Below are 15988 nucleotides of genomic sequence, written 5' to 3'. Positions count from 1 at the left end.
TATATGTAAAATTCACATGCAAAAAATGCTCAGTTCACGCAGTGCAATCAAACTTTCTTATAGAACAGTGCACTTAGCTTAAACAGCTTGTAAAGAGCCAGCTTCTTAGCCATATATAAGAACCCCTTCTGACCACAGGCTAAGAAGCTGCTTTTTACAAGCTCTTTAAGCTAAGTGCACTGTGTGAGCTGAGCAATTTTTGCATGTAACTTTTACATGGAAGGTTTTTGCCAATGATGAAGAAGAGATCTTATTGATCAACATATAGCTCTTAAAACACTTATAATGCATTTTAAAGTAATATAGGGGTGAAATTACCAATGCCTGCAGTGCTAAGAAATCCAAATAAGGATGAAGCTCCTATCTTCAGATTACAGCACACCCTCTTGACAAACCCACTGATCTGTTCTTCCATATCCCATCTTTCTGAATATAATCACTCCCAAATACTTAATTTTCTCCAAACCCCATCCATTTCCAATCCCTTCAGACCTGCCCCAACCATCCCCCTACCTATCTTCAGAACCTTAGTTTTAGCCAGATTTATCTGAAGCCCACTATCTTTAAACCAAACAATTATACAATCAATAGGGGAAGTTATCGATGTGGAACACTGTTAAGACGGATAAATAACTGGGTCTCACTGCATAAATAAAACTTCCCCCTCTTAAACTCTGAGGAATTCTTCCACATTCATATCCATCCCCCCTTTTCCAAAGGCACAATTGGTTGATGTTATGCACATGATATTCAAACTCCCTCCAAGCCAAAACTTCTAATCACCCCTCCCAAAAGGTACATATAGATGTTAAACAACAGTAGTGACAATGACAATGCAGAGCCTATGCAACATCAACTAAGAAATCCTGTAGCCTGAAAAACAACCCCTGCAATTCCATCAATAGCTCCTAACCCAGTCTTATCCCAGACCTAACTCCCTATGTTTTTCTTTTAAAATCCGATACATAGCAGCACAGTACGAGCTGCATGGTCCATCCAGCCTGCCCAACAAGACAACCACAGCAGCACCCACTATTCCATGCAGGTTATTCTCCATGATTAAACACTCAAATCGCAAAGAGGATGTTCCCTTCTTGTTCTTTTTGCAAAATTGGCAATTCACCAACATGATGTTAATAGTCTGAAGAAGTTTTATTATTATGGCTGAAGCATAGTTACATTCATTATCAATCCATGATTAAATTGCTAACTAACATTTTACTTTAAGGAGTCTCCCCTTCCTCCACTGAGATACACAGTACCTAAACACATAGTAAATGATAAGAATGTGATACAAAATATCACCCACACGTGGCTGTATCAAAATTATCAGGGAGATTATAGTCCAAAGAACCATCTTTCTAGAAACTCTCCTGATCTCCATTATAAAATTGGAGACTGTGATATAAAATACACATATTTGATCCTAATTTATCTTTGCTATTTTCAGTACACAGACTATGGATGTCTGCCCAGCACTGGCCTTACTTCCCAACGCCAAAGAGAGTTCAGAACCCTTATTTTATCATCCTCACTTTAATATTCCCTTATTTATCATCCTCACTTTAATATTCCCTTATCTCTTGTTTGTCTGTCCTAATTAGATTGTAAACTCTGTCGGGCAGGGACTGTCTCTTCATGTTTAAGTGTACAGCACTGCATACATCTAGTAGCGCTATAGAAATAATAAGTAGTAGTAATAGTAGATCTAGCAATATCAACACCATCTCAATCCCCTTTCTAAATACATCAAAACTGAATTTATGACCCCCACAAACACAGATTATCTACTGTGCATCTTCCAGAATCTGGATTACCAGGCATCCAATTCCTGGCTATCCTCCAAAAGAGCACTCAGCAATTTGGACATGCACCACTTTTTTCTTGATAAAAAGAGCAGATGAGCCACAGGCCAAACATTTTTGTAACATGTTCTATATACTGCCCCCCCACACCCTTTTCCCTTTTTTTAAATTGGTCTTATTACTGCCCTCTTCATGTGTTTGGTACTATGTGTGTGGAGGAGTGGCCTAGTGGTTAGGGTGGCGGACTTTGGTCCTGGGGAACTGAGTTCGATTCCCACTTCAGGCACAGGCAGCTCCTTGTGACTCTGGGCAAGTCACTTAACCCTCCATTGCCCCATGTAAGCCGCATTGAGCCTGCCATGAGTGGGAAAGCGCGGGGTATAAATGTAACAAAAAAAAAATTCCACTTTTTAGGGAACAATTAAATTCCATGATCACTTCTAGTAATTCCCCTTTAACACCCCTCGGCAATACTGGATGACAAGGGTCCAGGCTACTAGTGTTGCCTGAACTTTATTCAACCAATAAGTAATCTGTTCAACAGATATCAGAGCAAAACTGCCTAATCTCCTCACCTCCCTCCACTAAAGCTCTCTCCATACTCATTTGGCAATCCAATTTTCCTTGTCTTACCTCCTCCTGTAACCACCTCACTTTTTTCTCAAAAGAATTCCCCCAACTCCTCACAAGTGGGTATTGCATCAACTTTCCTTTCCCTAATAAAGAATGAACCACCCTAAACATCTCCTTAGCTGGGTCTGCTAGAGACAAAATAACCTGAGAAAAATACTTCCCTTCCTCTCTAATTGAATATTTTCAGCATACCACTGCCACAGAATCCTCTCCAATTTATTTATTTATTTTAGTACATTTATACCCTGCCTTTTGCCACAGTGATGCAGCCCCAAAGCGGCTTACAATGAACCAATTAAAATAAATACATTACAGTTACATTTTAATAGAGTGGGAAAGCAGGAAAAGAAGGAAAAAAGAATGGAGGCAAAGGGAGACAGAGATGAACGGCGAAAATCCTGGCAGGCCAAGGGGAAAGATGAAAATCCAGGCTGACACAGATAGGACCAGCAAGATGATCCCCATTCAGGACAGCAACAGGGCCCAGGTGGAACAAATGAAGCTGAAGACAGGCATCCACAGTGACGAGACAGCAGAGCAGGAAAAGAACCTTTCCTCTAGATTCACCCTCTCCCTTCTCTTATCACATAATCCGGTAACTTAAACCTTCCCCACCCACCCTAGCTCCATCATGCCAAGGAGCAAACTCATGCGCACAGGCTATAATTTCTTTATTCCAACCAACATTCACATCCATCTCCACTTCTCACCCCAACCACCTTCCTTATAATCTACACAATAAATGTTCCTGAAACACATATTTCCACATCCACTTTTCCCCAGTACACCTCTGCCGCAGATTCAAAATCACCATGGGACAACAGGTAAATTATCAGTCCACAGCAACTGTCAAACATCCACCAAAGGTTGTACCAAATCCCCCCCCCCTTTTTTTAGATGTTATTACACTATCTAATACGTCCTATTGTGTCAGTATTGAGCCCACATAATCTCAGTTGAGTACACAGATGCCACTATTTACAATATAAGTCTTTTCCATCTATCTACAAGTCAGATCAAATGAACCACAGTATCCGTCCCAGACTCTTTTTGACCCAAGTGCAGGGTTTTATGAACTGAGGATGATCCCTTCTTGTTCTTTTTGCAAAATTTGCGAATACATATCATACAGAATTAACCAACTGCTATCCCATCCCATGAAAAATACGGAGATATATGACCACTACTAAAACAGAAGAACTAAACCTCTTCCAAAGAAGAATGCTCGCTTTATCTTAAGATACGGTTCTGCACTTGTTAATCGTCTTCCTCTTGCTCACCTCGGGGTACCTTGCCACCAAACGGCTGATACTCTCCCTCTCAATCTGCCATTCCGGCTTCTTCTTCTGTTTCCTCTGCAGCTTAAACTTCTCTTTTTTCTTTGTGTACTTCTTCTTCCACCTATTAAAACCTTGTACCGGATCCTTGCTGCGCTCTGGAAGCCCCATACCTGCTTCACACACAGACTTGTGCCAACATTAAAAGAGATTCACAGAACAGCGCACACGACGCCGCCGCAGCACCAGGACGGCGCCGGACTATGACGTCATATTCAAGCGTCAACAACTTTATTCCGCGCTGAAATGTAGCAAACACGAACAAATCGAAGAGTAAATAGCGTCTAGGAGTGGTTGCTTGCCGAGGCTCGTAGCTTTGTACACTGTTGGGAATGTTCAGGAGGAAAAAGTACAACATAGAGCCAGTTTAAACTTTAATGGAAGACAAAGGGCGAGTAGTGAGGTGCTAGACCTGGAAGGATGTGCCAGCTTTTCTGTGTTTTCTGGTACACAGTGACCTGTTGTTTTCATGAAATAATTGAACAGGAGGGGCTCGGGGGTCCTCTTACAGAGACACAGTAGCATTTTTAATGTGTGCTAAAAATCAGGGCTGCTGAAAGACTGGGCCACCCTCCCTGAGCTAACAGGTCGTTGTCACCGCCCTCTGTCCAGCACAGGGCCTGGCCCCCTGAATTCAAATCACAGCGCCTCACCTCGCTCCATGTGCAAACGCAGCAGCAGCAGTCTACAGATCACCTCCCTTTGGGCCTTCCCTCCCTGTGTCCAGCCCTCGTCTGACGTAACATCCGCGAGGGCGGGACACAGGGAGGGAAGGCCCGAAGGGAGGCGATCTGCAGACTGCCGCTGCTGCGTTTTCACATGGAGCGAGATGGTGAGGCGCTGTGATTTGAATGGAGGGGGCCCGGCCCGGTGGCGGATGATCGAGGGCGGGCGGGTGGGACTGTGGCGCCGGGCCCACCTGGGAGGCCCGGGGAATTCTGTCCCCCCCCCCCCCCCCCCTCTCGGCAGCCCTGCTAAAAATAAGTGTGCACTAAATGCTAGAGACGCCCACTGCTTACTACCGATTGTATCTAAGATCCTGTCATGACTATGTCATAACAACACTCTGTAAGCCACATTGAGCCTGCAAATAGGTGGGAAAATGTGGGGTACAAATGCAATAAATAAATATATTCCTGTGGGTGTCTTTAGCATTTAGCACGCACTAAATCATTAACGTGGCTAAAAACGCTACTGCACCTTTGTAAAAGACCCCCTCAGAGCTGGGAGGGAAGGCATGGTTGAGTGGAGAACATAATGGCTAGAGATCCTGGTTATTTGGTTGCAGGGCCATAGAGAGGGGGGGCAAAATTCCCTGAGCCCAACCTCCCTGGGGGGGCCCGGCGCCGTGGTCTCTCTCCCTCTCCTGCTCAGAGCAATGGCGCGGTGGGGGCAATCCCCCCTGCATTTAAAAAATAAATCTCAATCGGCAGCGCCTCGCATCTGCATGAAAGAAGCAGATCCCTTCAGGGCCGGCCTTCCCTCACTATGTCCTGCCCTCCTCTGATGTAACTTCCTATTTACACAAGGGTTGGGGGAAAATGACAAAGTGAGGAAGTAAGCTGCATGAAGTGGAGGGGGGGAACAGAAACAAGAGGGGGTAGGGATCAGTGTTCCCTCTAAGCTGAGTGCGTGAGCGATTGCTCATACATTCCAGGAGCATCACTCACAGATTTTACATGGTCGCTCACAAAAATCCCGATCCCACTTTCAAAGAAAAATAAACTATAAAAATAACTGACCCGATTTAAATGAGTTTCAAAAAAACATTGCGCTATAGGAAACAATCTATGCTGTTGTTTCTTTGTCACTTCCGGTCTCGTGATAACTGTTGTTTGCACATCAGCAAAGTATTAAGTAGTTTAATAATATTGAAATCATATGTGTGATGGTTTCGTGTGCTATTTACGGAAATGCATTGCTAATACTGGCACTCAAAAATTGTTAGTGTTTAAAACTTGTCGCTCACATGAAAAAACATTTGAAGCCACCAGACCAGTCCTTAGAAGACACATTGGTAGGGATGTGAGATAGTAGGACCAAAGCAAGGGTAGGAATTTGTATTCTGTCTCCTCCCAAACTGGATTTCCCCTTGCTCCCAGAATTCTCTCATCGACACTCTCCATCTTTCATCTGCCCTCCATCTCCTTGTGTATGGCTACACAATATTTACATAGTCAAACAAAAAACAGATCAGACTATAAAAGAGGAACTTTAATAAAATAAAGGAATGAATACTTGTTATAATTTTACACTTTCTCTATGCAAATAAAAAATACAATAAAGATTTATAATTAAAAAAAAAATAATAAAAGCCCTAACATGACCACATTTTGCCCAGTGGCCGCATCAGGATAAGAAATAAAACAAGCAGGTGAAATATTACAAAACTCAATTAATGAGATACGTTAATCCACCAGATCAATACTGACAGGAAGCACTCTTTAGGAAACATAAATCAAGTTCACCAGCAGTCCCAAGTAGATATTTTCTTCCTCTTCCAAATGCCAAACATCAATAAACATATGTACATTCTAAACAATGTAGGCCCCTGTCTCCTCTTCTTAGCTGTGGCAGCAGTGGGCAGGGTGAAGGTTGTGCCTTACAGGGCACTATTCTGGCTCAGTTTGGTCCTTTAACATAGTAAATGATGGAAGATGAAAACCTGTACGATCAACTCAGTCTGCCCAACAAGGTGGCCAGAGTCATACTTGTTGCTCCATGGAGCTTACACCTCTCTACGCTCTGTTTAAAGTGTAAAGGTCATGTAATTTTGCTTTGATTCCATGCTCTCTCTATACAGGAATCCTTTGTATTTCTCTCACATGGTTTTGAAGCCCGTCACTGTTTTTGTCCCAACTACTTCACCCTGGAGGTTATTCCGGGCATCCATCATCCTCTGCATGAAAAATTATTTCCTGATGTAACTCTTAAGTAGAGGAGTGTGGTAGCCGTGTTAGTCCACTCTTAAGGTTATCAATAGAAATCAAACAAAATAAAACATGGAAAAGAAAATAAGATGATACCTTTTTTATTGGACATAACTTAATACATTTCTTGATTAGCTTTCGAAGGTTGCCCTTCTTCCTCAGATCGGAAATAAGCAAATGTGCTGGCTGACAGTGTATATAAGTGAAAACATTCAAGCATTACTATGACAGTCTGACAGGGTGGGAGGAGGGGGGTGGGTAGGAAGTATGCATGGGGACATCAAAGCATATCATTGATATTCTAACAGGGTGGGTGTGGATAGGTGAGGGGAGGGTGATCAACAGAGACATACAGCTTTATGGTTTATAATGGGCTAGGAACCCCAGATCCTTGTTAAGTCCTTTCTGTTGTTGATGTAACTCTGAAATCTACCATCCTGCAACCTCAACTCATGTCCTCTAGTTCTACTGTTTCTCCATCTCTGAAAAAGATATGTTTGTATATCCCTCCCAAGTATTTAAATGTCCATATCATATCTGCCCTGTCCCTACTCATATATAATGTACTAATTTGCTTCTTGAACTTATTGTAATTTGTGTTATATTCTGTACATTATTATGTTTATTCACTTTATTGTTTGTTGTAAGCCACATTGAACTTGAATCTATTTCGGGCTACAACAAACAATAAAGTGAATAAAGTGGCGCCAATCCCATACCATTTTTGTAACCTTCCTCTAAACTAATTTTTATGCCCTTAGCGAGATACAGCCTCCAAAACTAAACACAGTACTTCAAATGAGGACTTACCGATGACTTGTACAGGGGCATTAGCACCTCCTTTATTCTGCTGGTTATACCTCTCTCTAACAAACAAACAGGAGAAGGAATATGGTCCCCATGGTGATAAAACGTGGATATGAACAGCAAGGAACAACAGCATATGATGGAAAGACTATTGGGCTCATTTTCGAAAGAGAAGGACGCCCATCTTTTGGCATAAATCGGAAGATGGACGTCCTTCTCCTAGGGTCGTCCAAATCGGTATAATCAAAAGCCGATTTTGGATGTCCCCAACTGCACTCCGTCTTAGGGACGGCCAAAGTTCAAGGGGGCATGTCGGAGGCGTAGCGAAGGCGGGACTTGGGCTTGCCTAACGATTATGGGACGTCCTTGACCCATAATCGAAAAAAAGAAGGACGTCCTTGACGAACACTTGGATGTTTTCACTTGGACCTGTTTTTCTTACGACTAAGGCACAAAAAGGTGCCCGAACTGACCAGATGACCACTGGAAAGAATCGGCGATGATCTCCCGTTACTCCCTCCCACCCTCAAAAAACATCTTTCAAAATATGTCGTGCCAGCCTCAGATGTCATACTCAGGTCCCTGGAGCAGTTTTAGTGGGTGAGTGCACTTCAGACAGGCAGATCCAAGCCAATCTCCCCCCCCCTACCTGTTACATTTGTGGAGGAAACGGCGAGCCCTCCAAAACCCACCACAAACCCACTGTACCCACATCTAGGTGCCCCCCTTAACTCGTAAGGGCTATGGTAGTGGTTTACAGTTGTGGGTAGTGGGTTTTTGGGGGGCTCAGCACACAAGGTAAGGGAACTATGTACCTGGGAGCAATTTATGAAGTCCACTGCAGTGCCCCCTAGGGTGCCCGGTTGGTGTCATGTCAGGGGGACCAATGCACTATAAATACTGGCTCCTCCACGACCAAAAAAAGAACATTCAACATACAAAAGCTGAAGCTTAATGTGTCATAAACATAAATACAGAATATATGTTTACTAGTAAAAAAGGCCCATTTCCGAAACCAATGAAACGGGCGCTAGCATGTGTTTTTTTGTGTGTGTGTGTGTATATGTGTCACAGAGTTATTTTGTGTGTGTGTGTGTGAGTGTGTGAGGGTGCGGTGTGTGTGCAGGTTGTTGATGTGTGTCTTTTTTTGTTTTGTTTTGTTTTTTGCTTGGGGGTTGGGGGATGTGCTGTGCTGTGCTGGCAAAGTGGATTGGATTGGTGTGTGGCTTTGAGAGTGTGTTTCTGTTGTATTGTGTGTGTGTGGTTTTGTCTGTCAAGGAGGTTTGTGGAGGGGGGTCTTTCTGTTGGTGAAATGTTGGTGAGAGTGCCAGCAGAGAACCTTGAGGTATGCCACAAATAGGAGTAAAGTTATCAGAAACAGCGTTGCCTCCAAGAGACGCTATCCCTTTGGTTCTATAAAAGTACCAAAAATTGCACACACAAATTTAGGCACGTGCCTGATTACATATGCAGCTTAATAGAATAATAGCCAATTAATACCAATAAAATAGCTTTTTAACAAGCAGTTATTAGTACTAATTAGTACTAATTAGATTTCATTGGAACTTACATGCATAAATTTAGGTTTGGAATCTGCGCCTAAAATTTATATGCAGCCCAAAAAAGGGGGTGTAGAAATGGGAGGGTCATGGGCATTTTGGGACGGATCAGGGGCATGGTTTTGAGTTACGTGCATAAGTGGAGGAGTGGCCTAGTGGTTAGGGTGGTGGACTTTGGTCCTGGGGAACTGCGGAACTGAGTTCAATTCCCAGCACAGGCAGCTCCTTGTGACTCTGGGCAAGTCACTTAACCCTCCATTGCCTCATGTAAGCCACATTGAGCCTGCCATGAGTGGGAAAGCACGGGGTACAAATGTGACAAAAAAAAAAAAATTATAGAATATGGATGCTCCACATGTAAATTTAGATGCTGGCATTTGCACTATGTTTTCATTTTTGAAAATGGCACCACCTAAATTTATGCATGACCTCTCCGCTTAAGCGTTATTCTATAAACCATGCTGAACTCTAGGTGTGTCTTCTTGAATACCGCTTAAGCAGGGGTTTTTTACACCACTTTTTTTTCAGCACCATTTATAGAATTCACCTCTATATGTGCGATCAGAAAGATAAGTAAGGAGGAGAATACCATTGGACCGCAATTCCCCCTGCCAGTAAGGTTGGACCGCAATTCCCCCTGCCAGTAAGGTGGAAGGGCCAGTCATGGTCGGAAGCTGTGACAATCCTGACTTGGATGTCCCATTCCTAACCTAGCCAACCAATAAATATTGGGACTATATGAATCAGTACAAGACAAAATTGAAAATAAGTAATTGCATGACTTCATAAATTATCAAATGAATGTAAAGGAATGTAATAATTTAACAGTTCTAGACTTACTGACAGAAAACCTTCCTCAGCTAGTTCAATTGTACCATTAATTAGCAGCTTCTCAGTACTCCTCACTGACAGAATGATACACTGAAATGAGCTGCTTGCTTTTCATGAACAGATAAAGAAATTAATGTCTCTTCAGCTTTAATTGCTATTCTCAAACAGCTGCAGATTGAAGAGGATCCATATGCAGTCCTCAGGGCTAGCTAACTTCAATTGAACAAGAAAGAGCAGCTGAGACCACAAGAGACCTTTTGTAACGCACTGAGGTCATGGAGTTTTTGAAGCTTCCTTTCAATTCTAGACTTGTTCTTTTTCATTATTTCTATTTTCCATCTCAGTTCTTTCTCCCTTTCTCTTTTTGTTTTCTTACCCCCCCCCCCCCCCCCAGTTCTTCCCTTATCTAATCCTCTCACTAAAGCTTCTTTGGTTCCTTCCTTAAATTTTCTCTCTTCCCCTCCTATAACTTCACTTCTTCATTTTATACTCTTCCCTTCTTCAGACTCTCTTCCTCTCCTCCCTCCTGTCTGTTTCTTTTTGTGGTCTTCCCTCACTCTTCCCGCTCTTTACTTTCTGGCTCCTCCAATATTCTCTGTTTATTTCCCTCACTCCAGTCTCACATCCTTCTTTCCCACCTTCTAGTATCTCTTTTCATTTCTCATTCCACTTTCTCTCTCCTACCTTCACTCCATTTTGCATCACTCCCTATCTTCCCCACCTGATCCTACTTCTCTCACCTAGGAGTTCATTCCTCCCTGTGTCTCACATTGCTCTGTCCCTTCCCTTCTCTTGTGGTCTCAAATCTCTTCTCCGCTCTCTCATCCCTCCCTCTGTACCTCACATTAAACCCTTAACTCTGTAATCCTTCCTTCATTTCTAACTTCTTCCCATCCTGCTCCCTCCATTGTCACACTATTTCTTCCCATCCAGCTTCTACTGGTACCCCTCTCCTTCTGCTGTGTCTTCTTCCTCTCCCTTCTCCCCCCCTCCCCCCCCCCCCCCCCCAGATGGCATCCAATTCCTTGCTGCCATTGCTGTTGCTTAGTTACCTGTGCAGTGTTTCTAACAGTGGACCATATGATGGCAGTATTTCCTTTGTTATCAATGTTGTACCATCTAGATCAGAAATATGTTATTCTCTTCCTGCCTTTCATTAGTTTCTCACCTCCAAATCATGTATTCCCTTGTTAGTAAACCTTCAGCTTTCTTGTCTGTCATTATTTCAGAGCTCTCTTTCATCTCTCCCTTTCAATGAAACCTCCTCTTTCCACTTGTCCCTCTTGATTTTTCAAAACCTCTCCGTCTCTTCCTTTCTCCATAACCACTCACCTCTTCATTTTTCATTCTTGCAGAAACCATATGCTTTTGTATCTCTATTTCTCTCAATGTCCCCTCCCATTCTATCAATATCTCTTCACATTCACCTCATTTTTTCCTTCTCTCAGTAACTCTTCATCTCTCTCTATCTTGTCTCCTTATCTCTCCCTTTTTTAGTATCCTTTCACATTTCTGTCTCTTCTCTCTCAAATCATGTGTCTGCTGTCTTGCACTATGTATCCTGCACATTGCACTCCTGACCACCTTTATTATCCATATATTCTATGTGTACACTGTGTAAAAATAGGTCTTTGTTTACCATGGGTGAGACTTGTACTTTAGGGCATGAGATATATTGCCATAGTTCGAAAAGTTTACAGTTTTATGAAGTATGCCTGTTTTGCATCACTGTGAAATTTTCAGACATTTGTAAGAGTTCATCTTTTTATTTCTGTTCTCCTTTTAAACCATGGTCCTCACCTGCCATTTGTCACATGCAGTGCCAATCTCTGGGAATGCTCCGGCCCACCTCTAAGAGAGCATCTGTTTTCCCATCCTACAATGTTCCATGAGTTCTCCAAACTTCAGCAGATTCAATCCAGAGGTACTCTCAGGATTTTGAAGTGTAAATTAACCCATAGTGAATTCAAAGCACACATGCCTTTCACCACTCTTTTGCTTTTTACAAAGACACGTGGAAGAATCGCCACTGTGCCTCATTTAGGGCCCTTCTACTAAGCCATGGTAAAATGTAACATGGGACTTTACTGTGCAGTAGCTGTAAATTTAAATGCAGCAACCATTAGGAACATTCACATAATTTCATTACAGATGCCTTGTTAAATTTGTAGCTAACTGATTCCTCTTAGTATATTAATTCAAAAGGAGTGAAAAGCCTGTGAAACTGGGATTACTTTAATCAGTGGGAATTGGATTGGAGATTCAAGTGTTTGTATTGTTAAATAATTTCTGGTTTTAAAAGGGGGGGGGGAATGAAATCAGGTGTATTGTTTCCACTAATATTGGACAATAAGTATGTTTCCAACGAAATTAATTGACTATACACCGTTTTGGGTTTGAGGAGGCCAACCAGATGATCAATGTGGAATAATGATTCAGATAAATAATAACTGGAGATAATCAGGTTAATACCACATTTTCTTGGTTTACTGTTGTTTAATTGATCTCCTTGTCTTGTTTCACTCTCCCTATTTATTTTGTGGTCTAAGAAAGAGAAAGAGTGTATATAATTCATTTATCTAGTTGAGATTGTTTTCTTCTAATATTGTATTAATGTACAGTCATCTCTGTATTACTGTTTGCAAGTGACCCTTGTAAAATGAAAAATTATAAATAAATAATAATAAAAAAAAATTTAGTAGCTAACATGTACCACTGTGCTTGGAGTTAGTGTGGAAGCACTTAATGCCTCCTAGTTAGAAGCAGGTGGGTCCAGAGCCCGAGGTGAGGGGGCATATTTTAGCCCCCCCCCCCCCCCGCCATTGCCAACCTCCCCGCCACCGCCACCACCACCACCACCACCAACTTTGACCCCCCCCCGCTGACGACCCTCTCAACCGCCCCTCCCACCGCCAACCCTCCCCTGCCGCCACCTACCTTTGCTTTTGGGGGACCCCAACCCCCGCCAACCGAGGTCCTGTTCTTCTGGTGCAAGGCTTCATTCTGTTTCTGTGAGTCTGACGTCCTGCATGTTGTACGTGCAGGACGTCAGACTCACAGAAACAGAACGAAGCCTTGCAGATCAGCCAGTGTAGTGAGATCTCCATGTGTAAATAGCAGCTTTCTGAAATTGGTATTTACACACACATGCTATATTCATGTATAAATGCTGCTGTTTAAATGTGACTATTGGGCTCATTTTCGAAAGAGAAAAATGTCTAAAAAGTGGCACAATGCAGCATTTGGATGTTTTTCTCACAAAAACATCTAAACTGGTATTTTCAAAACCAATGTTTAGATGTTTTTCTATTAAGTCCATCAGAAGTGTGTTCAGATCACAAGGGCTTGTCAGGGGTGTGTTGAGGGTGGGATCTGGGCGTTTCTAACACCTGGACGTTTTTCTGCCATAATGGAACAAAACAAAATCATCCAGGACTAAAACTAAGACGTTCTGAGCTAGACCTGTTTTTATAACAAATAAGGCACAAAAGGGTGCCCTAAATGACCAGATGACCACTGGAGGGAATAAGGGATGACCTCCCCTTACTCCTCAAGTGATCACTAACCCCCTCCCACCCCCAAAAAATGTGATTAAAAACATTACTTGCCAGCCTCAGATGTTATACTCAGGTCCATTAGAGCAGCATGCAGGTCCCTGGAGTAGTCTAGTGGTGGGTGCAGTGCACTGCAGATAGGTGGACCCAGGCCCATACCTCCCCCTACCTCTTACACTTGTGGTGGAAACTGTGAGCCCTCTAAAACTCACCAGAAACCCACTGTACCCACATATAGGTACATCCTTCACCCATAAGAGCTATTGAAATTGTGTACGCTTGGGGGTAGTGGGTTTTGGGGGACTCAGCAGACAAGATAAGGGAGCAATGGTGAGATGTATACCTGGGAGCATTTATTTGAAGTCCATTTCATTGCCATCTAGGGTGCCCTATTGCTTTCCTGGGATGTCTGGGGAATCAGTCTACTAAAAATGCTGGCTCCTCCTGTATCCCAATGGCTTGATTTTGTGTGTTTTGCACTTGGACATTTTTCTTTTTAAAAATGGACCAAAAAACAAAACGTCCAAAGCACAAAACCTTGTTCGATACAGTCTTTTTGAAAAAAAAAAAAAAAGATAGACGTTCTTCTTCTTCGGAAATAACCTTCTTTCCTATTCAGATTTTGGACATTTTGTGCAAAATGTTGAAAGATGGATTTAGACGTCTTCTTGAAAATGTCCCTCCACGTTTCTAAAATAACAGCTTATATGTATCTAGATCTAAGTCTTTCTCTTTATGGATATAATTGTTTCTGCTCTTCAGAATTCTTTACACATGAATGTGTATATTATTTTATCACCAGCAAGCTCCATCTTTAACAAGATCCAACACTTACTACTTTTTTGTCTCAGTAAGAATATCTCTTAAAATAATCGACGAATATGCCAATTTATACATCTCAACATTTGGTCCCATATTACTTAAGGAAGCCAAAAAAACTACTCATCTGCAACCTTGTCTAAGATCCTCCCCACAGAACATTCTTAATCTGGTCACTTGTGGAACTGTAGCTGATATCTGTTTAAAAAGAGAATTAAGCGGTAGCAAACACATCATTTAATTAAATTAATCTTTCCCCATAAAGAGATCTGAATTCCCTTTCTTATACTGAAGTTTTGATAGGTTTATCTAATGCAAGAGAAAGGTTGTAGGATATTATTTTGCAAACCTGGGTTTAATAGATAATTGGCAATTTACCTGGAAGTTTAAGAAGATGAATTATCAAGGACATAGTTTGAACATATCAAAGAAAAGAGAAGATCACATGCAGAGAGATAAGTCCACTTATTGAAGGAATTAAAAGATCTCACAAGGAATTCATCTGACATGGCCACATTTCACACAAAATGGGGCTGTGTCAGGGGTTACTAGTGGGAGATCATAAAGATCATTAATTTCTTCTCTCTAAAACCAACTTGGCGCTGTGTGCTACAATCTGCATGAAAGAGTGAGGTGCTACCTGCCATCTTTCAGTGAGAGATATTTTAATTTCTTCAATAAATGGACAATTGTTTTATCTATTAGATTGTAAGCTCTTTGAGCAGGGACTGTCTTTCTTCTATGTTTGTGCAGCGCTGCGTATGCCTTGTAGCGCTATAGAAATGCTAAATAGTAGTAGTAGTAGTAGTATCTCTCTACATGTCATCTGCTCTTTTCTTTGCATTGTGCATCATTTGCAGATCTCTTAGTCCTCATTTCTTCTGTTGCATAACTTAAGCATAACCAGGACAAAAGTAGAACTTCACATCAGGTCCAGTTTACTTTGTGACTTGAAAGTTCAGAGACTTAAGAACTTTAGCTCCCCAACAGAATTCTTTGGATTAGTAACAGTTAAAAGAATGTCACCCACATACAGAAACATTTTGTATTCTACTCTACTCCTTTTCATGCCAGATATTTGTATGTTCTATCTGGTTTCAAGTACTAAGGTCTCTAATGCTACTATATGCAACATGTGTGACAATGTTTCAGGTACCCCAATCAAGCTGAAGTTTTCCTGATCAGAACATTAACCTGAGGATAGTGGAATCACCCAATGAATGTTATTATCCATATTTGACAGTGATATGGGTTTATAATTGTGTTCGTTGCTAGGATCCCTATCTTTTTTGGGGGAACTGCAGCAATAATTGCTGAGTTAGTGCAGCTAGATAGGCTTTCACTATTTGCAGCTTCACAGAAGACCTGAAGTATGAAGATGAATTTGTTCCTTACATGATTTACAGAATTCATTCCCAGGGTCTTCTTACTGCAAGGAAGACATTGCATCTTGGACTTTCTGAATGGACATCTGTTTGTGGCATGGTTGACGTCCTCCAAAAACGTTTTCATGCCTTGCCTTGACATATTTTCTTGAGATATGCATATGTATAGATTCTTATAAAAGTCTTTGAAACAGTTGGAGTGGGTTTGTTTGGAATCAGTTATTGCTGTCTATCAGGTAAGAAATCATTTGTGATAGTAGTTGCTTCTTAATTTGTGCTTTGGATCTAATTGGAATAGTGAAGTGATTAAGGAATGGTTTTCCATTGA

At 41.8% G+C, this 15988-nt stretch overlaps 1 protein-coding gene across 1 annotated transcript in view; it reads right to left on the bottom strand.

Moving 5' to 3' along the window:
* The window catches only part of DDX10 (DEAD-box helicase 10), a 457862-nt gene extending 453903 nt beyond the window's left edge, over positions 1–3959 (bottom strand). The window contains exon 1 of the mRNA XM_030200276.1: positions 3719–3959. Within this exon, the coding sequence (XP_030056136.1) occupies positions 3719–3886 (168 nt within the window). The 5' untranslated portion in view covers positions 3887–3959. The remainder of the gene's footprint in view (positions 1–3718) is intronic.
* Between the last annotated feature and the right edge of the window lie 12029 nt (positions 3960–15988).

Source organism: Microcaecilia unicolor, chromosome 4 (assembly GCF_901765095.1).
Source record: "Microcaecilia unicolor chromosome 4, aMicUni1.1, whole genome shotgun sequence".
In the NCBI taxonomy this organism is placed as follows: Eukaryota; Metazoa; Chordata; class Amphibia; order Gymnophiona; family Siphonopidae; genus Microcaecilia; species Microcaecilia unicolor.
This window is presented reverse-complemented; position numbering and strand designations above follow the sequence as displayed.